The sequence below is a fragment of the Rhinatrema bivittatum genome, chromosome 6 (assembly GCF_901001135.1).
Source record: "Rhinatrema bivittatum chromosome 6, aRhiBiv1.1, whole genome shotgun sequence".
Classification (NCBI taxonomy): domain Eukaryota; kingdom Metazoa; phylum Chordata; class Amphibia; order Gymnophiona; family Rhinatrematidae; genus Rhinatrema; species Rhinatrema bivittatum.
In genome coordinates, this window is record NC_042620.1 from 101,224,710 (window position 1) to 101,252,619 (window position 27,910).

Here is a 27,910-nt window from a genome sequence, read left to right on the forward strand (position 1 = left end):
AGCACCCTTCCGGACCTCACGCTGGCAGGATTTTGCTGCCCCCATTTTGGCACTTAGGTTACTGCCTAGTTTGCCTAATGGAAGCACAAGCCATGCCCCACATATCAACAGAGACAATCTCTTAAGGGTGAGGGGGCTTTTTACTAATATTTGTGGGCCCTTTAACTGGATGCTCAAGGAGGGTGCTACCACTGTAGATTGCAGAGGCTGGAAATCTGAGGTTTTTCCAGCTATGGCGACAAGACTAAAGAAATTATGACAGGATTCACTAAATAGTGGTATCAGGTACCATAGTTTAGTCAATCTTTTGATAATTTACTTGAGGTAAATGGCATGATAACACACCATTTTACTGCAGCTTAGTAAATATGGTCTTTAATGAGTTGTTTAAAACAAATGTATCTATTCTCTATTTGTGGACACATAGAGAACATTACCTGTATGTTATGAATTTACTGATGTGACATTGCATAACTAGTTAAGCGCTGCAACAGTTAGTTCCACACTGAAGCACTTAACTAATTAAACACGTTTTCTTCTGTGACTTTATGCCTTTTCATGCATGCCCATGTGCACCTTTGTGTATGTACACACTGCAGGAATCATAGTAGAATATTTGGTCCTCATACCTTTGAAATACATAACCCATCTTCCCAACATATTGTAAAACCCATTTACAAAAATAGGCCTATATTCACCAATAATGCACTGATAATGCATATGTTATTGAAAAAGGGGTGTGTTTATGGAAATTGGTAAGTTAGTACCCCATGTGATAACTTACCACTTTGATTAGGTATTATTTCATGGTGTGGTAAATTTAGCACACTCTGTGATAATCCCTATTTTTGAGAGAGAGAGAGAGAGAAATTCTATCTACAAAGCCCTCATAGTAGTTTTTTATATCTCTATAGGAGGGCCACCTGATAGGTCAAGATGAGGTGTTAGAGGTGGTTTAGGATTTAGGGGCCAGTTTCACATGTAGAGTTAGACGTACGAACAGCACAGTATACCTTGGTGAAGATTTGACATCCTTTGGAGTGAGGAAAGTCTCAAAAAGATGAAAATAGTACAAAATTTCATCTTTTTGAGACTTTCCTCAGTCCAAAGGACATCAAATCTTCATCAAGGTGTACTGTTCTGTTCATATGTCTAACTCTACATGTGAAACTGGCCCCTAAACCACCACTAACACCTCACCTTTACCTATCAGGTGGCCCTTTACAGAGATATAAATAGATGCACACAGTGAGATATAAATAGATGCACCCAGAGGCTGCACAGAGATATAAATAGATGCACCCAGAGGCTCTCTCTCTCTACTCCACTCCACTCCTTTCTCTCTCTCTCCCCCAAGCCCAGAAATGGCTAAAATGCAATTCAAAAAATTTATCATAAATTGCATAATTTCTATTTCAAACATATCGCATAGCTTAATGCCAGAGGAAAAGGTTTAGTTATTTCTGGCATTAAAACTGTACGATAGCATGCGTTATGCTATCGCACTGCACGATATGGCCCCTAAATTTACTAATTCCCACCCAATAGCCCTCCCTGATCCTGCCCTCCCAAAAAAATTTGCATTCACATTGGTGCTACAGCGTTTTTCGCAAGCAATAACACATTATCACATGTGAAAACGCCATAACACGCTTTCATGCATGACTTCCATAGTCACATATGTTAAGAAACAAAATAAGAATTAAAAAATTGATAATTTTACAAACACAAGTTCTGTAAACATAGGGCAAGTATGGCAGTTTTAATACAGAGGATACTATTTTAGTACTAAAGTGTTTTACATGAAACACACAAGCATTAAAGATTTGTATCCCTTTAAATGGTCCCAAAAGAAAGAGTAGCCATTTTGATTCTCCTCTATAGCAGTGTTAGCTGGCAGCAAAAACAGTAACCTCTAGTCAATATTCTTGCACTTTTCTTGAAAAGGGGCTATTGTCTTATTATAGGCACTGACCGTTAGTATGTATTTATAAGAACTGTAAGTTTGGCATAGATCTCCTATAGGAGTCCTGTTGATAAAATGGGTCATCTTCACAAGTTGTAAACAATTTGTCACATAAATGGATATTTTTGTTTGCATTTTACTTTTTACTCTCTCTTAAATCTTTCCCTTTATCTTCTTTTTCTATTTTGTCTTTTTCATGTTTCTCTTTGTCTGGCTTTGTTACACTGTCATATGAGGGTGGAGAAGTTGTGGAAGGAGTCATGTCAGACTTTTCTGTAGTGGAATTTCCATCGAGCTTATCAATGACCAATTCTTCTTTGATAGGCAAACTATTGTCTCCATTAATTGTATCTTTCTTATACAAATATGAAGCCCGTTTTACTGTTTTCCATAAACGATAACGACGGTAACAACGCTGAATAACAACAGCAGAAAGTTCCTCTTGTTTGCGTCGTAATGTAGTTGTAATTGGTTCATAGGATACTTTGGAAGGATTGGATGCCATGAATCGTTCTTCCATTGGTTGACGAAGATTATCCATTGAATCACCTTCACCCAAAACACGCTTTGTAAAAGCAAATAAGATGTCAAGGCAGTGAATCCTGTCACCACTTACCATGGGAAGATCCATTGCAATAAGTTGAACTTTATTTGGTTTTGGTACACGAAGAGGAGGATCCAGTGCATCTGCAAAATCAGAAAGTTTACTGTATTCTATGAACTGGGTTGCATCAGGATCAAACTTTTCCCAAACTTCATAGAACATCTCAAAATCGTCTTCACTCAATGGTTCAGCACTTTCTTCAGTAGCCACACTGAAATTCTCCAAAATAACAGCAATGTACATATTTACCACAACTAGAAATGATATAATAATGTAACTGACAAAAAAGAAAATTCCAACAGATGGATTTCCACAGTCTCCTTTAACAAGGCTTCCAGGGTGATCTTTTTCTGGATCACAGTCTGGACTTCCGCTATTCAGAATTGGTGCTAGCAAAAGATTCCAACCACCAGATGTTGTGATTTGAAACAGGCAGATCATACTATTGCCAAATGTTTCAAAGTTAAACATATCATCAATCCCAAATTCTTTCTTCACATAGGCAAAATTAGACATTCCAAAAATGGCATAAATAAACATCACCAGGAAGAGCAGGAGACCAATGTTAAATAAAGCAGGAAGTGACATCATCAAAGCAAAAAGCAATGTACGTATTCCTTTAGCACCTTTAATAAGCCTCAGGATTCGACCTATCCTGGCAAGTCGTATAACTCTGAATAAGGTAGGTGACACAAAATATTTTTCAATCACTTCAGACAGAGACAAACCTGTAAAAAAATAGAGTTTCTTAATAATGGAAGTGATTCAATTTAAAAAGACAGACACATTTAGGGGGTAATATTCAAACATCCCTATCTAAATGTAAAATCTATGGGTACAAGGTATTCACAGACCTGGTGCCTAAATTTCAAAGGGAAACTGCATAGTTTCTATATGAAAATTGCCCATGGGCCCAAAGCACCTGTAGATTTTGCACTAGCTTTTTTTGTGGGCAGATTTTTGCTGGAAAATGACGTGTGTAGATTTGAAAATCTAATTTGTATGTATTGTTGTCTCACCCTGCCATAAAAACACCCCTGCGACTGCCTTCCCTCAATGGCTAAAAGTAAGCATGCTCAGGAACACCATGTGTACTTTTAGCCAGATAGAGTAAGGGAAATTTTGGAGATAGCCAATTTATGTGTGTGAATCACTACCCAGGTAAATGACTTTGAAAACTGTCCTCCTAATGCCTACAATTGTTAAAGAACATTGATCTAAATGATGATTATAAATCAATATGAAAGCTGCATATAAAGGAATTTAAGAGAGGATACTGTGGGATCTATTCATTTAAGTCCAATATGTAAATGTAAATTTAGACAGGAAAACAGCATTACTCTATTCACCAAGGACATCATATGACATTTTTTCAAGGCAAAACAAAAATTCAGCAGGTTGGTAAGGGGGAAAGCTAATGAGTATACGTTTGCTGATGAATATACCTAAGTAAAGTTACTCAAATAATTTTAGGCCACTAAAGCCTGGATTTTCTAAAATCGCACGTCTTCCTGAATCCCGCGGTAATGGGGGGGGCGAAACGGGGGGTGGGCCTGCGAAAGCCAGCAGCGATTGCACCACTAATACTAAATATCATTGTTAACCAGATAATGCCTTGGAATATCTTTTATCAACTTAAATGTTAGCTGATAAACCCTTTTGAATATTGATCTCTGAATTTTTAGGCTCAAAAAGAGTTAGAGGCCAATTTTCAGCCTCTCAACATAGCATGCACAAAGGTATCTATAAAGCTGTATGTGCATTTTCAAAGTGAAACTCCCCATAGAGTTTCCCTTTGAAAATGTCTTGGAACTCTGTGCAATGGGAATTATTTTTATCTCCCATACATTGCAGGTACAAAGCAAATGAGATAAACAATGTGCAGGGATTTCAAAAGGAAATCCTCATATGTACTTCTCCACGTCCTGCTTCTTTACCCAGCTAGGGACAAATTTCCATTGCTGGCGGAGGAGGGGGGTCAACTCCTAGCTGCTTACCTAAAGAAGCGTTGTTCTGATCTTGTGGCATGGAAGCAGCAACCTAAATGAAATTCAGCATGGTGAATGCCCAATACCCTGCCCCCACTTCCTACTTGGAGGCAGGCCTTTGAGCGTGTAGCCATGGACTTGAATGAAACTATATTTTAGGAGCTTTTAGATTAGGTTGAGAAATTTTATATATTTTGAATTTATTTTAAGGTATGTAATGTATGCTAGCTTTAGGTTTTACTATGTATTTTAGTTTTTAACTGTTTTTATTTGTTGTGAACCGTTTCGATGGACTCTGAGCGACGGTATACAAAAATGTTAAATAAATAAATAAATAGGTAGCTGCTGCTGGTGCCACAGGATCAGAACAGCACTGCTTTAGATAAGTAGCTACGAGGCAGGCAGGCCCCAATGGAAGAGGCCCCAATGGAAGCACAGCATCAATGTCAATGCTCCAGTACCTATCAAAATTTGGCACTGGAGGCAATTGCCTATCACTAAATTCAATTGTGTATCCAGTAGGGAAAAAGACATGCACTTTTTTTTCTATGGGTAAACATCCATTTATCCATGGAAATGCCTTTGAAAACTGGTTCTATAGTCATGGTTATAATATACTATAGTAATTTCTATATTAATAAGCACTTTTTAGACAAATTAACCATCAATGGTATTCATTAAACTGTGATAAATTGTGCCACAATTATAACACCAAATGTATTGGCAGACGTTTTAACCTGGTTGAGGCAGGTAAAGATGATCAATATAAAGCACACAGCTTGCAGGAACGCCTTTTTGGGGGAAGATAGAGCCTTTATTGCCACTGTAGGTACTTGGAAGGAGGATGCAGAGACAGAAATAAAGTAGAAGGAAGAGAGGACATGTTTGAAAGTGCAAAAAAGAGAAGGTAAGATGGATGTTGATGAAGGCCAACAATTTACACAAAGAACACAAGATATTTTTACTACAGAATGGTAGATGCAAAAATCTTTTTATTTGAAGGCAACCATTCAAGACAAAACAATATATCATTTATTGAATCACAATAAAAAATCAAGATCAACACAGAAAATATGAATTGAACAGGGCATTGTGACATAATCAAGGTGCAGCTTAACACCATTTACTACCCGAATGCTTATTTTGGTAAAAACTGCTTATTTATACACACATGCCACTTCACTCCCAACTGATTTGGCCTCCAGGAAATGAAGAGTAGTCAAATATTGAGCTTTCCTGAATAGTAGAATGGCCTCCTGGTTAGAATAGTGGGCTGAGAATCAGGAAAGCCAGGGGTCAATCCTGTTTCTCCCATTGACGCTTCTTGTGACTTTGGACAAATCACTTCACTCTCAATTGCCTCAGGTACTAATTCAGATTTCAAGCCCTCTTTGGGGCAGAGGCCTACCTACTATATCTCAATTGTAGCTCACCTTGAACACAGGTTTGGAAAGGTAAATAATTAAAATCCAATCCAATTAAATCCATATTGAAACTCTGAAAACATCATTGTAAGGGCCTGAATTCAGATATTAGTAGCAAGCATGAAGTACAGACCTCTTGTACTTTCCATTTTCAGGCTTTGCTCTGCCTTCTTTTCCACCTATAAATGGGTAACCACCATGCCACAGTGCATGGGCATCTATGTCCTAGTGCCACCCTGACTCATCAAGCAAGGAGGAAAACATCCTTTCTTCTTCCAAGACACATGGTGGTTGGAACAGCATTGCTAAGCAACCTATTTGGTGGTCGACCTGGCGCATATGTTTGACATGTTCTGGTGTTAGTTGACATCAGCTGCTTCCATTGGTACCTGTGGGTATGATGCAGATAGAGGGGAGGAGCGAGCAGGAGGTTGGGAAGTGGGAGAGGGCCTGCTTCCTCTCTCCTGCAGCCACTGCCTCCCACTCTGTCTGCACATCTCTGTCTCCTGCTGTAAGTTGTTCCTTGATTGGCCGCCAACTTCCTTTTTTAGCCTGTACCAGCAACTTAAAGAAAAATTAAAGGCACAGCACTAGGCAGTATAGTCTGGTCCAGATGGGCTAAACCTGCATGTCCCACTGTCAAGACTGGTGGCCCCAGCTCACTGCACGCTGCTGCAGTGTGGCTTCAATAGTGACAAAGCCTCAGCGATGCCCCAAGAGTTGGCTTTAGTATGCCAACCTCATGGTTAATTTAACCATGTGGAATGAGAGTTAAGGGCAGCCATCAAGGAGATCAGGTGTGCCCCCTGGGTCCCTTTGGCCTTAAAAGCTAAAGTTGCAGCCAGTGGGCTGGCAATGGGTGTCTTGTGGGCACATCTATTCTGCTTGGCATGAAGGTAGATGGTGGGGGTATTGGTACCCGAAGAAGGAAAATCAGTACAGAGCATCCAGGGTTAACCCCAGGAGGGGGACAGGGGCCAGGTGTGCAGCTACTGTGCAATGCTCATCCCCTAAAAGGCAGCTCCAGGCAGTTGGATGGCAGTAATCCTCTTCCCCGAACAGGGGGTACATCTAGATGGTCTAGGCAATGGTGGCAACAGCCCTCACATGGCGGTGATTGCTGGGTGAAACTTTCTGCTTTCCCAAGTCCTCAGATGTAGTCATGTCTATGATCCCAGGAAGGGGGCTACAGGCTACATATCCTATTACATTTATACCCCACCATATCAATCCCTAGAGATCACCCTAAGAGGCTTACAACAATTAAAAAAAATACAATTCATAAAAAATACATTTCATAAACACAATAAAAAATAATACAAACTAAACTATAATAATAATAGTAATTGGGAACACGTGATGCTGTGAAGGAAGGCAGATATGTTGTAGCTCGGCTCCTTTTGGGTCCCCCTGCCATGTGACCCAACTACTTTTAATCTGAGTCTGTGGACAGCCATTTGACCCTTATTACCTTTGGGAGAATTATGCTGAAAGGTTTAGTGTCTGTTTGAGCCAGGTCATGACGAGCGGACTCACTAAAAAAGAAAAAGAGTCAAACCAGCCATACAAAGGCAGTGAATTAATGCATTGATCGAAGTGGTAACTAGGGCAGTAGAAAAGGCCATCGATATAAAACTGGACAGGAAATTTACTGAGTTTTTTGAGAAATCTGATGTTCTTTTGGGAACAAGATTCCACTGCCAAACGCTTAACTGAGATGGAGCAGCATGTTTCAGATCTTGAATGTGGTTCACGTGACAATGGCAAAACCATGAGTAAGATTGAGAAGCGACTTGTAGCCATGGAAAACAAACTTGAGGACTTAGAAAATCGTTCATGACGCAATAATTTGCGGTTCGTGGGGCTACCCAAGACTCTCTCAGATGCTGAGCTGCGGGGTTTTTTGGAAACATGGCTTCCAAACACACTGCAGCTATCTTATTCGTTAGGCCCCATACAAACTGAAAGAGCACACACCATGTTGGGCTGAGGCAGGAGAAATGTGCCTGGCCACAGGTGGTTACTGCCTGTTTCTTGAACTTTACACACAAGGTAGCAGTCCTACAAGCAGTTCACAAAGGAATACAACCCTCCATAGGGGAGCCTAAAGTCTTGATATTCCAGGACTACTCAATGAAGTTGGCTGGGCTCCACAGAGCCTTTTCTCCAATTGTAGTGCTTTATTTCAAAAAGGTACAATTTTCTCTACAGTACCCGACAATTTCGGATCACACATGCTGGGTACACCATTGTGTATACCGACCCTGAGGAGGTGCAGCGTTTTCTTCAGTTGCTGGACGGTGACTGAATTTCGAAGATTGGGTAACTGCGCGCCAGCGGGCTGCTAGCGCGCCGAGACGCGACCCGGGGGCGGTTCTGGAGGGCGCGGCCACGCCCCTGGACCGCCCCGGGCCGAAACCACGCCCCCGGGCCCGCCCCCGAAATGCCGCGTCCCGCCCCCAAAACACCGTGTCGATCGGCCCAGCCCCCGACACGCCCCCGACAAAAAACCCCGGGACTTACGCGAGTCCCGGGGCTCTGCGCGCGCCGGCAGGCCTATGGAAAATAGGCGCGCCGGCACGCAAGGCCCTGCTCGCGTAAATCCGGGCGAATTTACGCGAGCAGGGCTTTTAAAATCCGCCCCATTCAACACAGTAAATTGTGCAGATGGTGGGTGGGGGATGTTTTCTGGGCCTCTTCAGGTACTCATAGTAACGAATCTCACAAATGACAAACAAGAATCACCTCAAAGTCTTCCTGAATGAAAATGCAATGAATTAGCTAAATTTTTTAGTGACAAAATATTAAACCTAAGAAACAAACTCCCAAAAACCAGCAAACAAGCAATTGTAATGCAAAAAAGAGATGTTAACATATGGTCCTCATTTATAGAAATATCAGAACAAGAAGTTGAATCAATGATAAAAAAAATATAAACCCTGCTCCACACAAAATCGATACAATACCAACAACTGAGATAAAAAAGATTACCAATGTAGTAACCCAAACATTAACTAATATCATAAACTAACTGAAGAATTAATGCCAGATACACTAAAAGGGGCAATCATTAAACCAATCATCAAAAAGAAAAACAGTGACCCACTAATCCTCATTAACTACCGCCCAGTCTCAAACCTCCCATTATTAGCTAAATTAATAGAGAAAACAGTACAGAAACAGCTAGCTGAACACCTAGACAATAATAACATACTGTACCCTTCACAACACGGCTTCCGAAAACACTACAGAACTTCTCTCACTAACAGACAACATACTAAGAGGTTTTGATAACAGTAAACATTACATCCTTATAATGCTCGACTTATCTGCAGCCTTTGATACAGTAAACCACAAAATACTACTAAAAAGACTTGAAGAAATTGGATTATGTGACAAAACAATAAACTGGTTCAGATCCTAACTAAACAACAGGTTCTTTCAAGTCCAGATAAAAAACACATTATCAGAAAAATTTAAACTTGAAACAGGAGTACCTCAGGGTTCAGCGCTGTCTGCTACCCTCTTTAACATATATATGCTACCCTTATGTCATCTGCTGGCAGGCCTAGGGATAATACATTACATTTACGCAGACGACATTCAATTAATTCTACCAATAGACGACACAATTGAAAAAACATTGTCTAGCTAACATGTACCTAGACATAATTAAACAACTACTAAACCAAATGGAACTGGTTATCAATATTGACAAAACTGAATTCCTTCACCTTGAGAGAAAACATACTGAAATCACTCAAACACCGATAACCCTAAGAAATAACCAAAAAATTGAGCTAGCCGAAAAAGTAAGGAATCTGGGAGTAATAATGGACCCAGAAATCAACCTGAAGCAACACATATCTATAAAAGTAAGAAAAAGCTACGCAAAACTTCCAAGTTATGTTCATCCAAGTTGTTCGCTTCCCTGTTCAATGTTCAATGTTGTCATTGTTCGCATATTTGTTGAATGTAAACCGAACTGATAAGTAACCCTGTTACTTGAAGTTCGGTATATTAAATAAATAAATAAATAAATAAATTAAATAAAATAAAATAAAACTTATGGTCCTCAGAAGACTGAAACCATTACTCACACCTGCCCACTTCAGAACAGTATTGCAAACACTTATCTTTTCCAGCACTGACTACTGCAATGCATTCTTACTAGGACTCCCAAGCACATCGATAAGACCACTCCAGATACTTCAAAATACTGCAGCCAGAATACTGACGGGAAAAAAGAGGAGGGACCATATAACCAAAACTCTAGCAGACTTACATTGGTTACCCATCGAATACAGGATAAAATACAAGGCCTTATGCACCATACACAAACTAATATATGATAAAGAAGCAGACTGGCTAAACACAGCCTTACGAGTACATGTTCCACAAAAAAACCTCTGCTCAGCAAACAAAGCACTACTAACAAACCCTTCAGTAAAGTCAGCAAAATTAACCCAAGTGAGAGAAAGGGCTTTATCATTGGCTGGGCCCATACTATGGAACACGATGCCCCCCTGAACTCAGATTACAGAATAGTCTCAAAACTTTTAAGAAAAATTTATAAACATGGCTCTTTAAAAAAGCCTTCACTAAAGAGTGTGGAGGGTAGAGAATGAAAGTACAGGGCAATGCAGATGAGAATGAATTTACTCAATCCTACATTTAAGAAGTAATATCTCAAAGAGATAGTAACTCAATAATATACCTGGACTTGACCAACATTACTCAAATAATGATTTTATTTATGAAATTGTAACCGAACTTTATTGGCACCTGTTAGAATGTACGATATCCTACATTTACTTACCTTAGTCTATGTGCCTATTTGTAAACCGTTGCGATGGTATATAACTTGGCAACGGTATAGAAAAGTTTTTAAATAAATAAAATAAATAAATAATAAAGCAGGTGTGGCAATCTTAGTAAGTAAAGCCTTACACTTTCAATGTGGGGTTACCGGTACCATTACAGATCCGGGTGGTCGTTATTTGCTTATTCGGGGGTTCTTTAATGGGAAAACCCATTACTCTACATAATGTATATGCCCCTAATCTATATGATCATGGGTTCATTAGTCTCTTTTGCAAACTCTCTGGGATTTTTCTTTAGATCTCCTGGCTCTTGGGGGAGATCTTAACATGGTATATGATCCAGTGATGGATAGATCACACTCTGGGCCCACGAACAAGCTGTTACTGCATAAGGGGTTCCATTTATCTGTAAGAAACCGGATCTGATAGATGCATGTCATACTCTGCATTCCATAGAACATGACCTCATACATGTATCACAGGCGCATGCATCCGAGTCTCCTATCGATTATCTTTTAAAATCTTCCTCTCTTTTTTCCAAAGTTTCTGATGCGGTGATTGTGCTTTTAGAGATTTCAAATAATGCTTTAATTTGGTTAAATCTATATTGGTTGGATACTGGGAGAGCTTTTCATCAATGGCATTTCCCAGCTTTTTTAGCTAAAGATTAAAAGTTCCAGGCTTTGCTACATCAAAAAATGGCTTGATTATCAGGAACATAATAAAGCACACGTTGATGACCCAATTCATTTTTGGGAAATGGGAAAAGTAGTGCTTCGGGGTGATATTATCTCCTTTTTAGCACACAGGCATAGGGCCCTAGATGCTAAATTATTGCAGCTTGAAAAACAGGTAAGAAAGGATAGAGCATGATTGATTAGATGACGATCAGAGCAGTTGAGGGCTGCTTATTTTTCAGCCTTGACTGCTCTGAATTCCATGATTCAGCAGCAGACAATAAAATTCATGTTCTATTATAAGTATCAGCTTTTCCAACATGGGAATAAGGCTGGGAAATTGTTGGCTTCTCTGGTTAAGTATAAACTAGGGACTAAGTATATTGCTGTAGCATGAGATGAAAGGAGTCATATAGTTAATTCTCAGGAGGGATTGCAAAATATTTTCTTGGAATAGTTCCAACAACTTTACATTGAACAGCCTGGGGATATAGAAGCAAGGGACCAATTTCTTCAGAGGATTGTACTCCCTCAGCTCTCTGAAGAACAACTCACTAGATTAAATGCCCCTGTTAGTTTAGAAGAAATACATTATGGGATCCTGAATGCCCCTCACTACAAAGCACCCGTACCCAATGGTAACGGAGGCGAATTTTACAAAATATTGCTAGAAAGAGAATCTCCTCCCTTGCTTCTCATATATGAATATCTCATTGAATTGCAGTGTTTCCCTTACAAGACTAATAAAGCATTCATTACTTTTATACCTAAGAAGGATAAGGACCCTATTACCAGCATCATATAGACCTATTTCTCTGCTGAATTTCGACCTAAAAGTGTTGGCTAAGATTTTTGTGGATCGCCTGGACATAGTTATACCAGATTTGGTGGCAAATCATCAGGTGGGATTTGTTTGTGGACAACACTCCATTTTGAATGTGCGGAAGGTGTTGGCCTCCATTACTTGGAGTGTATCTCGTATCATCCCATCAATGCTTTTTAGCTTTGACGCCAAAAAGGCATTTGACCATGTAGTTTGGGATTATCTTTTTTATGTTTTAGACCACTCTGGTTTTTGTGGTACCTGACTGAATGTGATCCACCTATTATATTCCGACCTGTCAGTCCAGATTTTGGTCAACAGATCACCTACTGCCGAGTTTTCTCTGCAATGCGGTACACGTCAAGGATGCCCCATTTCCCTTCTTTTATTTATTTTATCCTTGGAGCCACTTTTGAGATCCATACAGTTATACAAAAATATAGCTGGCATTCAGATGGGTAACTCAATGTTTAAGACAGTGGCTTTCGCGAATGATATGATAGTACACCTCAGTAACCCAGTGGGTTCCTTAGCTGTGTTGATGGAGTTCTTGGTATTTGGTTTTTTTTCTGGTCTGAAACTTAATTTGGATAAATCGAGGCCATGGGATCTCACTCTCAGGTTCATGCATTATAGGGGACTGAGCTTTCCCTTAAGTGAGTTGGGAATGTTGAGGTCCTGGTGTCAATGGATCTTACCGGGCTATATGATCTCAGTGTGTTGTCACTATTAAGAACGATGAAATATACGTTTTTGGCTTGGAAAGATCTCCCTCTTTCGGTGACAGGCAGCATTTACTTGTTTAAAATGCTTTTTCTGGCTTCAGTGGTTAAATATTTTGCAAACAGTACCCTTACTACTGAAAAAAAGGGATATTCAATTGGTCTGTGCTATGCTCTTCCATTTCATTGGTAGGGTAAAAGGGCAAGGATATCGGTAGTAAAAATGCTGGGAAGCCTGGTGACAAGAGGGGTTGGGTATTCCAAATATTGAGGAATACAATAGGCGTGCTTATTAAGGCATGTTAAGGACTGGATATTTAACACAACATATTTTACTCCTCTTGAGTTGGAACAGGAAATCATGGCAACCTTATACTTTTGTTATATATTACTTACCAAATGTAATCAATTGCCATGGCCCCTCAGACAAAATCTTTTAATAAACTCTCTGCGGAAGGCATGGCCATATTTATGTGTTAGGATGGGACATGATCTATGAAACTGTTTATTTCCTGATTAGGTGCAATTTGGACTTCACTGATGTATTCAGTAAACAGCAGGTGGAAGTCCTACTGCCTCAATGCTCCTATGATTGTGCCACAGAGCTAATCCCAGGCAAGGTTCCACCTAGAGAAACAATCTATCCATTTTCTGTTCCTGAAACAGAAGCTATGTTTAGCTACATTAAGGAGAATCTGGACCGAGGCTTTATTTGGCCCTCTTCCTCACCTGCAGGAGTTGGATTCTTCTTCGTTCGGAAGAAGGACAGGTCATTACATCCCTGCATTGATTATTGAGGTCTCAAGTGTTATGGATCTGTTGCTGAAGACTCCTGATGTGGGAGGAGTTAGCAATCTTGTTAGGATCTGCTATGCTGATGGGAGGAGCAAGCAGATAGAAGTTAGTGATGACTCCTAAGGAAGGAGGAGTTAGCAATCCTATTAGGCTTTACTCCTCAAGATGGGAGGCATTAGTAATCTTGTTGAGGATCTGCTAGGGAATTAGTAATCCTGTTATGGTTTGACTCCTAAGGAGGGAGGAGTTAGCAATCTGTAATGCTCTACTCCTCGAGAAGGAAGAGTTAACCATCTGTAAGGTGTAGACTGTGGAGTTAGCAATCTGTTATGAATCTGTGTTGCGGACTCCTGAGAAAAGAGGAGGTAGCAAACTGTTACCAGCGGAGTGCTTAGAGAGGGCACTCGGCTATAGAGGAAAGTAGATAGGTGAATCCTTGGGCTGATGGCAGATGACTGCGCCCCCAGGAGGATATCCTGAGAGAGACCACCAGCTAGGCTTGGGTATGGAGACAGACACAGATAGTTCTTTTATTAGGTTAGTAGAAACACCAGAGGTGGCAGTAGTGAGCTGATATGCTCGGCAGGGCTGAAGTCCCTCAGGTACTGGAATGGCGTTCCCAGGGTTGCTGAGCTGTAGAGAAACTATAGATAGTGAGTAGACAGGGTATGCAGTGTACATAGCCAGAACTGGATGACAAAACTCACATAAAGTCTTAAAGAAGCTCAGTAGCTGGAAATGGTTAGACCCTTGAGGAACGAGTACCTGGTTCCAGGGAAAGCTCTGAGACAGCGATGATAACTCACAAAATGTCTGTATCTGCGATAGCTTCCAGGCAGTAGAGAATCTTCAGAGTATTCAGGAACATAGGCCCTCGAGGAGCGAGTCCCGGTTCCTATCTGGAATCTGAAATAAAGAAAGAGAGCGAGGCCTCCGAGGAGCGGATACCCCTGGTAAGTCCGAGGAGGCAGAGTAGCTTGGAGGAATCTCCCCCTTGCTAACTCAATTTGTTAGCGAATACTGAGACTTTTTATATTGGAAGTGGATGACGTCAATTCAGGGGGACGCCCCCGAGGTTCGCGCCCTTGCTGGTATATCAATGGCAACACGCGCGCCCTACGTCATCAGGCAACATGGCGGATCTGCAGCGTCGAGCCGGTCCGGGGACGCCCGAGGGAGATGGCATGGAGACGCCGCAGCAGCAAAGGCGATCGGCGCCATTTTGAATACTGGCAGCAGATCACCTTTGCCCTCACTATGTCACAGGGGCCGACCGTCGGTACCTGTGACATAGTGAGGACAAAGGCGATTGGCGCCATTTTGAGTACTGGCATCGGCCGGCCGGTGTGCAGGAGGTTGCTCCCGGACCCCCGCTGGACTTTTGGCAAGTCTTGTGGGGGTCAGGAGGCCCCCCCAAGCTGGCCAAAAGTCCCTGGGTGTCCAACGGGGGTCCCGGAGCAACCTCCTGCACTCTGGCCATCCGATGCCAGTACTCAAAATGGCGCCGATAGCCTTTGCCCATACTATGTCACAGGGGCTACCGGTGCCATTGGTCAGCCCCTGTCAAATGGTAGGAGCATAAGATGGCGCCGATGACCATGTGTCAAGGGCTGACCAATGGCACCGGTAGCCCCTGTGACAAAGGCTATCGGCGCCATGATGAAACCGGCACCGAGGGTGTGAGTGCAGGGGATGGCTCCTGGACCCCCCCGCTGGACCACCAGGGAGTTTTGGTAAGTCTTGGGGGGGGGGTTCAGGAGGGTGGGGGGTTTGTTTAAATTTTTATTTAGGTGGCCGTATAATTCGGCGAAGATTCGTGTATTCGTGGGGAGTCGCGATACGTTTCGCTTCCCTACGAATACTACGAATAGTGCAATATACGTTGCGGATCGCCAATACGGCGAAAACGAATGCACACCCCTAGCGCGAAGTGAAACTGATGAAGCATCTTTTATCCAAGATATTGGTCTGAGGCTCCCAATTGATCAATCGGGGCCGAAGCCTTCCAATCAGAAGGTATTCAAAATTCTTGCCTCCTTAGCGAACATCCAGAATCTCTTAAAAATTAATCTCCAATTTGTCTTTTGCAATGGTGACAGATGGATCTTGAGATTTGGAAGAATCTTTCAGAGTGTAATGATGATATCAGCAGCAATGGGTAGAGCTGCTGTGGACATCACTGAGGAATTCAGTGGAAGTGGTGATGTAGAAGAAATGGCCAAAATCCACTTCTAAAGATGACTCTCCAGTAGATGATGCTGGATGAGAGATGGTAGAATTTAGCAGCAATAGCAAACTGCTATAGACGCCACTGAGACTTCAACGGAAGTGGCAAAGTTAGGGTACATCCAACCCCACTTCTAAAGGTAACTCTTCTGTAAGTAACGGAATGAGGTGTAGAATTCGGCAGCAATAGCTCAGCTGCTATGACGTCAGTGAACCTTCAGCAAAAGAGGCAATGTTGGTGATCGTCCAACCCCACTACTAAGGGTAATCTCTTCAGTCATGTAACTGGATAAAGTGTTGAATTCAGCAACAATAACTCAGCTGCTATAATGTCACTGAAACTTCAACAGAAGTGGCAAGGTAGGTACTTCCAATTCCACTTCTGGATAACTCTTCCGTAGATGAAGCTGGAAGAGAGATGGTGGCAGCACCAGCAAACCAAACAGGCTGGTAGCTAGAGATATCTTCTTCAGAACTAATTGTGCTGTAGTCCTTCAGACATGACTTCCGAGTGAAATAAGCGTAGCAGATATCTCTAAGTTATAGTCCGTGAAGACGGTAAAGATGTAGAGCGCCATCTAGCCATGGCAAACATAGCAACCGCTATGTATATCAGTCCATGAAGACGGTAAAGATGTAGAGCGCCATCTAGCTGTGGCGAACATAGCAACCGCTATGTATATCAGCCCGTGAAGTAGAACGGCTATGGACGTCATTAAGATTCTCAAGAGAAGTGGCAATGTAAAGGAACATCCAAAGCCCACTTCAAATTATGATGTAGTAAAGGATCTTCTTGTTTGACGAAGGGACTCCTCAGGTCTTCCACAAGACCTGAGGAGTTGCCTCCTGCCCCAGGGCAGGGGTACCAACCATTGCTGGTTCAGAGGTCACAGAGACTGAACGAGAGAGCGGAGGAGATAACGCTGAATGACCCAAGAACAGTCCTCCCCTGGGACTTAGGCCCGTCCGTTTCCCAGACGAATGGGGCATGTAGAGACATCATGGCTGGGCTGACCACAGTACATGCACAGGCCGCGTTTCTTCCGAATTCTTCTCTCTTTTGAGGTCAAGTGACTACGACCAAGTTGCATAGGTTCCTCTTTATCAACAGCAGGAATTGTTGGACCATTCCGAGGTGCAGTGGTACTGGCCTGTTTCAACCCAGTTAACACCTTAGGCCAGAGTTTCTTCACCTTGTCTTGGAGCCGACAATCCATCCGAAGTGCAGGGGTACTGGCCTGTATCAACCCAGTTAACTCCTTAGGCTGGAATTTCTTCATTTTGTCTCGGAGTCGAGAATCAATCCGAGTAGCTAAGGCTATCAATTCTTCCAGCAAGTCAGGTGTCTGTCGAGCAGCCAGCTCATCCTTCAAGTGGGTATCCAGGCCTCTGCAGAAGAGAGTCTTGAGACAACTGGGGTCCCAGAGAAGTTCCACTGCAAGAATCTTGAGACAACTGGGGTCCCGGCGAAGTTCCACTGCAAGAGTCTTGAATTCTATGGCAAATTCAGTCAAAGATCTGTTGCCTTGCTTCAAGACCACTAAAGCAAACCCGGCAACAGACATACGAGCAGGGTCAACAGAAATGGCTTTAAACAAGTCCATAAATCCTTCTATGTCCTGCAAAATAGGGTCCTTGCGTTCCCACAAGGTAGATGCCCACGACAAGGCTCTCCCATCCAAGTATGACAGAATGTAGGTGGTCTTAGAGAGGCCCGTCGGAAACAATGAAGGCTGTAAGGTGAAATGCAAGCTGCACTGGTTCAAAAAGCCCCGCATCTTCTGGAGTTCTCTGGAGAAGCGAATAGGAGCCGCCAGTGGAACAGCTGTCTTTAAAGTTACCTCCTGTAACTGACCTTCTTGAGTAGAAGCTGTGCCTTGTATCTTCTGTGTGTGAAGCTGATGAAATGCTGCAGTAAGTTTCTCCAAGGTTTCTTGCTGTTCTGAGATGCGTTGAGCCAGGCCCGGTATAGCCTGCAAAGCGGAGAGGTGTGCTGGGTCTATGGGTTACTGACATCCCATACCTTAAGCTGGATTCCCAGGAGTACTGCTTTCTCCAAATTAAAGCCGGATCCACTGGAGTTAGGAATCTTGTTAGAGACTCCGTGAGGAGTTAGCAATCTTGTTATGGATCTGTTGCTGATGACTCCTGATGTGGGAGGAGTCTTCAGCAATCTTGTTAGGATCTGCTATGCTGATGGGAGGAGCAAGCAGATAGTAGTTAGTGATGACTCCTAAGGAAGGAGGAGTTAGCAATCCTGTTAGGCTTTACTCCTCAAGATGGGAGGAGTTAGTAATCTTGTTGAGGATCTGCTAGGGAGTTAGCAATCTGTAATGCTCTACTCCTTAAGAAGGAACAGTTAACCATCTGTAAGGTGTAGACTGCGGAGTTAGCAATCTGTTATGAATCTGTGTTGCGGACTCCTGAAAGAAGAGGAGGTAGCAAACAGTTACCAGCAGAGTGTTTGGAGAGGGCACTCGGCTGTAGAGGAATGTAGATAGGTGAATCCTTGGGCCGATGGCAGATGACTGCGCCCCCAGGAGGATATCCTGAGAGGGACCACCGGCTAGGCTTGGGTATGGAGACAGACACAGATAGTTCTTTTATTAGACAGGTTAGTAGAACCACCAGAGGTGACAGTAGTGAGCTGATATGCCCGGCAGGGCTGAAGTCCCTCAGGTACTGGAATGGCGTTCCCAGGATTGCTGAGCTGTAGAGAAACTATAGATAGTGAGTAGACAGGGTATGCAGTGTACATAGCCAGAACTGGATGACAAAACTCACATAAAGTCTTAAAGAAGCTCAGTAGCTGGAAATGGTTAGGCCCTTGTTCCTTGTTCCAGGGAAAGCTCTGAGAGAGCGATGGTAACTCACAAATGTCTGTTTCTGCGATAGCTTCCAGGCAGTAGAGAATCTTCAGAGTATAAAGGAACATAGGCCCTCGAGGAGCAAGTACCAGTTCCTGCAATCTGAAATAAAGAAAGAGAGCGAGGCCCCCAAGGAGCGGGTACCTCTGGTAAGTCTGAGGAGGCAGATTAGCTTGGAGGAATCTCCCTCTTGTTAACTCGATTTGTTAGCGAATAATGAGACCTTTTATATTGGAAGTGGATGACGTCAATTCAGGGGGACGCCTCCGAGGTTCGCTTCCTTGCTGGTACATCAATAGGAATGCGCGCGTGCCCTATGTCATCAGGCAACATGGCGGATCCGCAGCATCGATCTGGTCCGGGGAGGGTGATGGCATGGAGACGCCACGGCTGTAGCCGTCCATCAGACCCGGAGGGAGTCGCCACAGAGGTAGAGAGGGCGGAGTGAGGGCATCGAGCAGCGATGGACACAACATCAAGTCTATTACTTAGAAAAATTGATATCTGCTTTCTTTGATCTCAGAGCTCTTTGTTCACTTCCGGGGAGCACAAGTATTCATGAAGTTGGACTTCAGGGGGGCATACAACCTGATCCAAATCTCAGAAAGCGATGAGTGAAAGACATTGGGGTAGATTTTAAAAGGTTGCACGTGGGTATACATGTGCAGGCAATCGCGTTTTATAAAATCTGGGGTCGGTGCACGCAAGGGGGTGCACAATTGTGTACCTTGCGCGTGTCGAGCCCGCTCTGAGACGCGCTGCCTTCCCCCGTTCCCTCCTTCCCTTACCTCCCCCGCTCTTTCTTCCCTACCTTCTTTGAGTTCTTTTTGTTGCTAAACTTACTTCAGCCCTGGGGCTGATCTAAGTTGCGTGCACCGGCCAACTGCTGGCATACAATCCCAAGCACAGCGGCAAATCTCCGCTGCACCTTGAGCCTCTGGCCCCACCCTGCCCCCAGACCGCCCATGCCCCACCCCCTTCCTGCAAGCCCCGGGACTTACACACAATCTGGGGCTTTACGTGCATCGCCGGGCCTTTTTAAAATCCAGCCCATTATGAGTACCTAGTAATGCCCTTTGGGTTGTGCAACACCCTTGCAGTCTTCCAATTTAGGGTAAACAAGATCTTCCGGGACTTGTTCTACTCCCATGTGGTGGTTTACCTACATGACATCCTGATCTTCTCAAAGTCATTGTCAGAACACCGACACTATGTGAAACAGGTTTTTCAAAGGCTCTGTGAGCAGCATTTCATGCTAAGTTAGAGAAGTGTATCTTTGAATAGGAAGAACTCCCCTTTCTGGGGTATATTGTCTCCTGTCAAGGCCTTTGGATGGATGCAGAGAAGTTAAAAGCCATATCAGACTGGCCCCCGCCTGTAGGCTTCAAAACAATACAACTCTTCCTGGGATTCACAAACTACAAAAGCAATTTATACTTGAGTATTCTACTTTGGCAACCTCACTGATGGCCCTCACAAAAAACGGTTCAGACACCAGGAATTGGACCTCAAATGCAACTCAAGCCTTCGAACAGCTAATGAGGGAGTTCACCTTTGATACGTGCTTACACCATCCAGATCCATCTCAAACATTCATTCTGGAGGTAGATGTCTCTACCGTCCTACAGCACAACTCAAATGGTACTCTCATGACTAGCTCCTATTTTTCAAGGAAATTCTCTCTGGTAGAGAAGAATTATACTATCAGTGATTGTGAACATCTAGCAGTTAAGCTAGCTTTTGAAGAATGGCAACATCTACTGGAGGGGGGCCATGCACCCAGTAACCATTTATATGGCTTAAAGAACCATGAATATCTGGCACAATCTCAGCGACTAAACACCATGCAAGCCCATTAGTCTTTGACCAATTTGACTTTGACTGTGGTACCAGCCTGCTGACAAGAGCCATTGAGCTGATGTTCTCTCCTGGTCCTTCAATACTGAGGGAATCTCAGAACCTCCTCAGCACATTATTGACCCAGCCAAGATTGTGATTGCTACCACTTTCACAGTCCCTCCCGGCAAAATGGTGGTACCCCAACAACTACATCAAAAGGTTCTTGAGTGATGCATGGCTCCCATCTATCTGGTCATCCTGGCATTATCTGGATACTGGAATTAATTGTGTGACCTTACTGGGTGCCTCAGATGAAGACTGAGCTCTACAGGTGCCATACATAAAACTGTTAGAGCAAGACTGTGGGGGTTGTTACAACCACTGCTGGCCCCTACAGAACACTGGGGCCTATGTGGCTAGAGATTTTGTCAGTGACCTTCGCCTCTCTGGTGGCAATTCCATGATATGCTGGTTGTGGCTAGATTCTTAAAAATGGCACATTTCATCCCCTTCCCAGACTCCCATCTGTGCCTGAATTGGCTAAATTCATTGTACAACACATGGTGTCGGCTATCACTTCACATCCTCTCAGACCAAGGAATTCAATTCAGAGCCCGAAATGGGAAAGGCATAAGTAGTAAACTTGGAATTACTTTAGCGTTATGTCTGTGAACCTTTGGGCTGAGGCAAGATTGATTCTACCTGCTGGGAGGAGCTCTGCAGGTTCTCACGATTGGCAGGTGGACCTCGGTAAAGGAGAGACTCATTAGGACCTTCCCCTATACCAGACCATGTTCCCCTTGGGTTGAGCTTTGGGTTCCGGGGCCAGTAGGATGTAGGTGGGGGTCTCTGCTGATGACAGAATGTCCAATATCAGCAAGGGACGTAAGCAGGTGGTGATCAGACATATCCAGGGTCCAGGCAGAGGTCAGAGACAGGCAGTGGTCAGGCGAATCTGGAGTCCAGGCAGAGGTCTAAGGCAGGCAGTGGTCAGGAGTATCTGAAGTTCAAGGCAGGGTAAAAGGTAGGCAGTGGTCAGGCATATCCAAAATCCAGGCAGAGGTTGAAATTAGGAATCCATCCAAAGGAGAGGGAAAGGGGTGACAGGCTAAGGCAGGTAGGCTAGAGTTGGAACAAGCGAGCAACAAAAAATGGCACAGACTGGAATGAAGACTGAAGACAGGTTGGAACGAAGGCAGGAATGCTAAGACACAATTCGCACTACTAGGCAGTAACTGGACCTGTTGCTGAGGCATGGGCAGGCGTCTGGGCAGACCTTATGTATGGCGAGGTTTGTGATATCATCTAAGGATACTGTGGGGGTTTCCCCGCTGAGAGCCCTTTAAGGCTTGGAATATCGGTGTGCATGGGTGGTCTAAGGGCGTCATTGACGTCCTTCTCTACTGGCGGGGGAATGGCATCGTGTGGGCGCGTCGATGGGAGAGACTACGGTGTCCTGCTGTGCTGGGATTGAATGCAGCTGTCCTGGCCATGGAGGTGAGGGTGGCAGTTCTCTAAGGCAGCCTGTGCACCGCCAAGTACAACAGTTAGATTTCACCTTGTTTATTACCCTGAGAATAATGGACAAATTGAATGGGTGAATCAAAGCTTCAAAGCCTTCCTGCAGGCTTAAGTGATTGTACATTATGATACTTGGGCCTCTCTCCTTCCATGGGCTGAATTTTCCCATAATAATCATGTATCTCCACAGGATCATCATCTTTTTATATCATCTTTGGATGACATCCTCGTGTACCCTGACCAGTTCTTATCTCTGACAATTTTCCAGCGGCCAACCTGACAAGACAGGAGCTTCAAGAGCTTTGGTATAAGACCAACCTTCTCCCGGACAAAGTGGCAAAATGCTCTAAAGAGCAAGCCGATATGAAACATCATCCTGTTCCTCAGCTGCGTCCAGAAAGCCTAGTCTGGCTTAGCACCAAGAACCTGAGACTCAAGATGCCTTCTACGAAGTTCACTCTGTGATTCACAGGATCCTTTCCCGTTGACCAACAACTAGGCCCTGTGGCATACAAGCTCAGACTACCCCTGTCCTGAAGGATTTATGACATATTCCATGTTTCATTATTAAAACCATCAATTCTATCCTGGCTGTTGCGCCCATTGGTCGCAGACGGCGGTGACCTCTCATGCTCACCTCTTTTCTTCCTGCACCGGCTTTCCTCCGACGTATGACGGCATCCGCCTGCAAACGCCGACTCCCTCGGCATCCCCAAGATGGCATGGGCATTGCCGACCACCATCTTGGAATTGGCATAACCTAGGTACGTGCATGTGCGCGCGCACACGGGACTTTATTACACGTCATGGTGGGAATCTCAGGGGCGTCCCCTCCGCATGACGTAATCTCGCTGGTGTACTTAAGCCCTCTTCACTTCTCATGCTATGAGTTAGCAAGGATTCGTAACGACTTCGTTTGGACTTCCTTCCTGCTATTCCACTTCCTGCAGCAAGTCACTGTTCTCGCTCCTGTGTCGGATGCTCTAGGTACCCGCTCCTCGGAGGGCCTTGCTGACTGGAGCATCTACCTGAACTCTATCCAAGAGACTACTACCTTCGTGAGTACCGATTCCATCTGCCTCACTGGGATTCCTACGGCGTACCCCATACCTCGGGCCACTACCGTATTCTCTATAGAGGCTGCTACCTTGTACCATGCTACCATCATTGGTTCCTACAGACTTCTGCACCTCAACCACCAGCTACTGCGCAGTCTCCTCGGCATACCCCGCGCAGAGGGCCACTACCGGGCCTGCGTTTCTGAGGTATTCACATTCCTAAGGAACCCCTGGTGTACCGGATCATCACTACTGGTTACGTGGAACTGTATTTACATTTCCCGCTGTGTGGGCTTGCATATTCTCTCCTCAATAAAGTCTACCTTACAGCTGTGTCTTATGCTGCTGAGGCAACGCCTACCGACGTGAGTCCCCACAGGGCTCTTCCCTGTGGGTGGGAACAGCTCTCACTGCAGCCAGGGGTCCACAATCATACCAATTCATAACACTGGCTGGGCAGACCGCCCCTCCAGACAACCCAAAGTTGCCTCTGAGGAGGAAACTCAGTTTGAGGTCCAAGAAATTTTAGATTCCTGAAGGTGCTGCAAGTACCCGAGCACTTGGAAAAACTATGGACCCGAGGAGAACTCTTGGGAACCAGCTTCCAATCTATAAGCCCGCCAACTTGCAGCAGAATTACACAAAAGATTCCCTAAGAAGCTCAGGCCCAGAAGACTGGGGAAGACTTTAGAGAGGGTTACTGTTACGTTTCGCAGCTTGCAGGGAAGCCCTATGAGTTGCTGTACTCACCCCTGACACCACAAACAGCTGTGCTGCTCGTTCATGGTCGGAAGCCACTGAACTCCTTATGTGCGACAGGATGCCGCCACTACTGCCGCCTCTCCTTAGGTGTGCATGTGCCTGACCGCATTTAAAAGGCCCGTGCCACCCTAAGATAATGTCAGCCACTAAGCCCTATTTAAGAGCTTCTTGCCTTGCCTCAGCAATGGATCTCCTGCTCGCAGAATGTGTTGCTACAGCATTCCAGCCCAGCCTCATCCAGCCTGCTTTCAGCCCAGCCTTGTGTTGGCTTGTCGCTCTGGATTTTGACCTCTTGCCTGGAACCAACTATGACTTCCTGTTGCCTGGACCTGACCCCTTGCCTGGATCTGACCATTCTCACCTGCTGCCTAACCAACATTGGCTCTCCTCTGACTCTCTTGCCTGCTGTCTATCCTGGTTCTGGTGTGTCTCTGGACTCTAGTACCATCTCCACCCTAGGATCCTGCTGACTGCCAGAATCGAAGAGCTCAACCTGTGGAGGAAGCGGCTGGTAAAGGTGAAGCTCCAGACTGTCCCATTACAAGGCACATTTGCCAGCTGCCAGTGTAATCCTCGGGGATTCACCCTCGAGGCTGCATCAACTGTGCTGCAGCACTAGGGGCTCAAAGCCCCAACATCCCTTACGATAGGATGCGTCCCAAGTCATTAATGGTAATGTTTACCTCTAATAAGCATTTTTTCGAATGCATATAAGTGCTGGGAATTTCCTCATTGTTTCCTATGTAGCTATGAATAAATAACTATTTCTGTGAATGTGCAAATGAGGCAGTGTGGTGACTGAACTGTGGGCAGATGTTTTTGTCATTTTCCATGTAAATCATTATGACATGATATTAGCATGCTTGTAGGGGACCAATGGCACTTAGAATGACTCTGCATGTCTGAAAAGGGATAATCAAGTTCATGCATACAGAAATGAGACAGTTAATGCACTCCAAAGCGCAGAGCTAGGTATGCCTGAAATGTTTCATTAAATATTCCTTTTTTTACCTATTCACGGCTATTTGGTCTTCTGTGCAAGCCCTGTTTCAGATTTGAATAGTAAACTTGTTTATTTGCTGACATGCCTGAATAGTTATTTGTTTCTGGCTGCTTTCCAGTACTGCAATGCATAAATTTACCTGACAGAAATTACCATAGCTCCTTAAAACTGTAGCTGAACCTTTTGTATATAAATTTAATATGAAAAAGTGTTGTAATTTGTTCTTAGTGAATAGGGAGATACTGTAGCTTTGTGTACTCCTAAATTCCACAGAATCCTCTGTAAAACAGTTGTAGCCTTGTGAACTTGTACTCCCAAAATTTTATGTAGAGAGCACCAGCAACTCTGAGATTTTAATTGCTGCAAGAATGACAAAGTTGCTCTTGTTCAAATCTTTAAGATAAGTGTCATGATTCCACCAAACACTTCATCTAAGAGTCATGAACAATGAGTTTTTATGTAACTCTCTCCAAGAATACATGTATACATATTTTCCCTTTCATTTTAAATTTTCAGTTCACTTTGTGTGCTACTATGTGGTTGTAGGCTTTACAAGTGGGATGATATAACTGATCTAAATTTCATCGTTTTCTTTTTTTGTACAATTGACAAAAACAGAAATAAAATTAATAAAAGTAATATTTCCTCCTTACATTATAATTTATTATAAAACATTTTTCTTACCTACTATAGAGAGGATGACAACCACAAGATCAAAAATATTCCAACCTATTGTGAAGTAATAATGGCGTAGTGAAATCAACTTCAGAACAAATTCACCGGTGAAAAGAATAATAAAGACTACATTGATCCAGTATAAATTGTTTTCCATGGCTTTGCTCTGGTCATCTGTTTCTACCATCATAGTTACCATGTTAAGGCAAATAAGAATCATGATGGTAACATCAAATGCTTGTTTTGTGACAAAATCGAAAACTAGGCCTTGAAATTTATTCTGGAAAAAGAACAGAGATAAATTATGCTTACCTTTAACAATTTTCATTTTTTATCTATATTAATGTACTTTGTATTTATTTATTTATTTGTTCAGTTTTAGATACCATCATTCGGTTCAGCCATCATAACGGTTTACAAAAATCAAACAGAGAATAAACCATTCAAAACATTGATGCATAAATTAATAGTGGAAAAGAACAAGTAGTCTGATCTGTAGAATTTGCCATTCTTTAAATATTTATTTTATGTTATATTGTTTAAGAATGCTACTACCCTATATTTATCTTTTCCTAGCTGGCATCTTGTACTAACTTGGTTATCTAGTTGTGATGCCATAGCAATTAAAGATGAACTTGCCATTACTTCTATCATAAAATAAAATAACAATCTAATTCCATGCATTAAAAAGGCAGAAGAAAGACCAGACGACTGCCAACATAGTTAAATGGTGAGCTGAGAGAGACAATTAAGGCCAAAGCACATCCATCAAAAAATGGAAGGCAGATTTATTTTAAAAGATTTGTAATCCTTCGTTCAAGGCAGGAAACATAAAACCACAAAGAATTGACATATAGCAAAATAAAAATTAAGAAATATCATAAGCCGAATGCATTCTAGATGAAATATATAATTCCCTGAAAGATAACTAAAATGAGATCTAAATGAGAAACTAGGAAAGAGCATCAGCACTAATAAGTTAGATGAAAAACATTAACAAGGGAGATCAAGAAAGATTTGGGGAAAAAAAAAAGCTTTTCTGACAGGCAAAAACAAATAATAAAAATGGTTTCAAGTACATTTGAAGCAAGAAGCTTATGAAGGACTCAGCTGGACCACAAGAAGACCAAGTAGTAAAAGGGGCACTCAGGGAGGACGAGGCCTTATAAGATAAACTAAGTGAATTCTTTGCTTTGGTATTTACTGAGGGGCTGTTGGGGAGATACCCACACCAAAAACATTCTTTGATGATGATAAATCAGAACTGAAGCAAATCACTGTGAAACTGGAAGATATAATATAATAAATTGACAAATTAAAAAGTAACATATCACCAGGACTGGATAGTATTCACCCCAGAGTTCTGAAAGAAATCAAATATGAGTTTGCAGAGTTATAACTAGTAAACTGTAACCTATAATTACAAATATCCACAGTATTTGACTGTATAATGCCAATTTTAACAAACGGCTCTGAGGTAATCTGGGACACTACAGACCGGTGAGCCTGACACCAATGCTGGGCAAAATGATAGACATAGTCTTAAAAACAAAATTACTGGCCACATGGATATACATGGCATAAATAGGGAAGAATCAACATGGAGTTAGCAAAAGGAAGTCTTGCTTTACCAATCTTTTAGATTTTTTGAAGGCATTAATAAGCATGTGGATAAGGGTGAGCTGCTTGATAAAGTTTACTTTGATTTTCACAAGGCATTAGGCAAACTCTCCTGAAAGACTCTTCAGGATAGGAGGCAATATCCATAGGAAACAGAAAAAGGACTAAATAGTAGGGATGTGATTCAGCCGAACCTTTTGGTTCGGCCTTCGTTATTGGCCCACCGCAGGAAATTTCATTTCCCGCAGTTCGGGCCGATTTTTTTTTGGCTGTCCCAAACCGAAAAAACCAAAATACCCCAACCCTTCAGATTTAATTAATTACAATCCCCCACCCTCCCGACCCCCCCAAATCTTGCCTAAAGACCCTGGTGGTCCAGCAGGGGTCCCGGGAGCGATCTCCCGCTCTCGGGCCGTCGGCTGCCAGTAAACAAAATGGCACCGGTGGCCCTTTGCCCTTACCATGTGACAGGGGCTATCAGTCCCATTGGTAGGAGCAATGGACGGCTGGCACCATC

The 27,910-nt window shown here is 43.2% G+C and overlaps 1 protein-coding gene across 9 annotated transcripts in view; it reads right to left on the reverse strand.

The window, feature by feature from the left end:
* Positions 1-1,851: 1,851 nt before the first annotated feature.
* LOC115093628 (sodium channel protein type 2 subunit alpha-like) overlaps positions 1,852-27,910 on the reverse strand; it is a 523,144-nt gene continuing 497,085 nt past the window's right edge. For all 9 annotated transcript variants that reach the window (XM_029605666.1, XM_029605660.1, XM_029605661.1 and 6 more), the window contains 2 exons: positions 25,783-26,053; positions 1,852-3,298 (listed from right to left, as the gene is read on the reverse strand). In XM_029605666.1, coding sequence (XP_029461526.1) covers positions 2,103-3,298; positions 25,783-26,053 — 1,467 coding nt within the window. In that variant the 3' untranslated portion in view covers positions 1,852-2,102. The remainder of the gene's footprint in view (positions 3,299-25,782; positions 26,054-27,910) is intronic.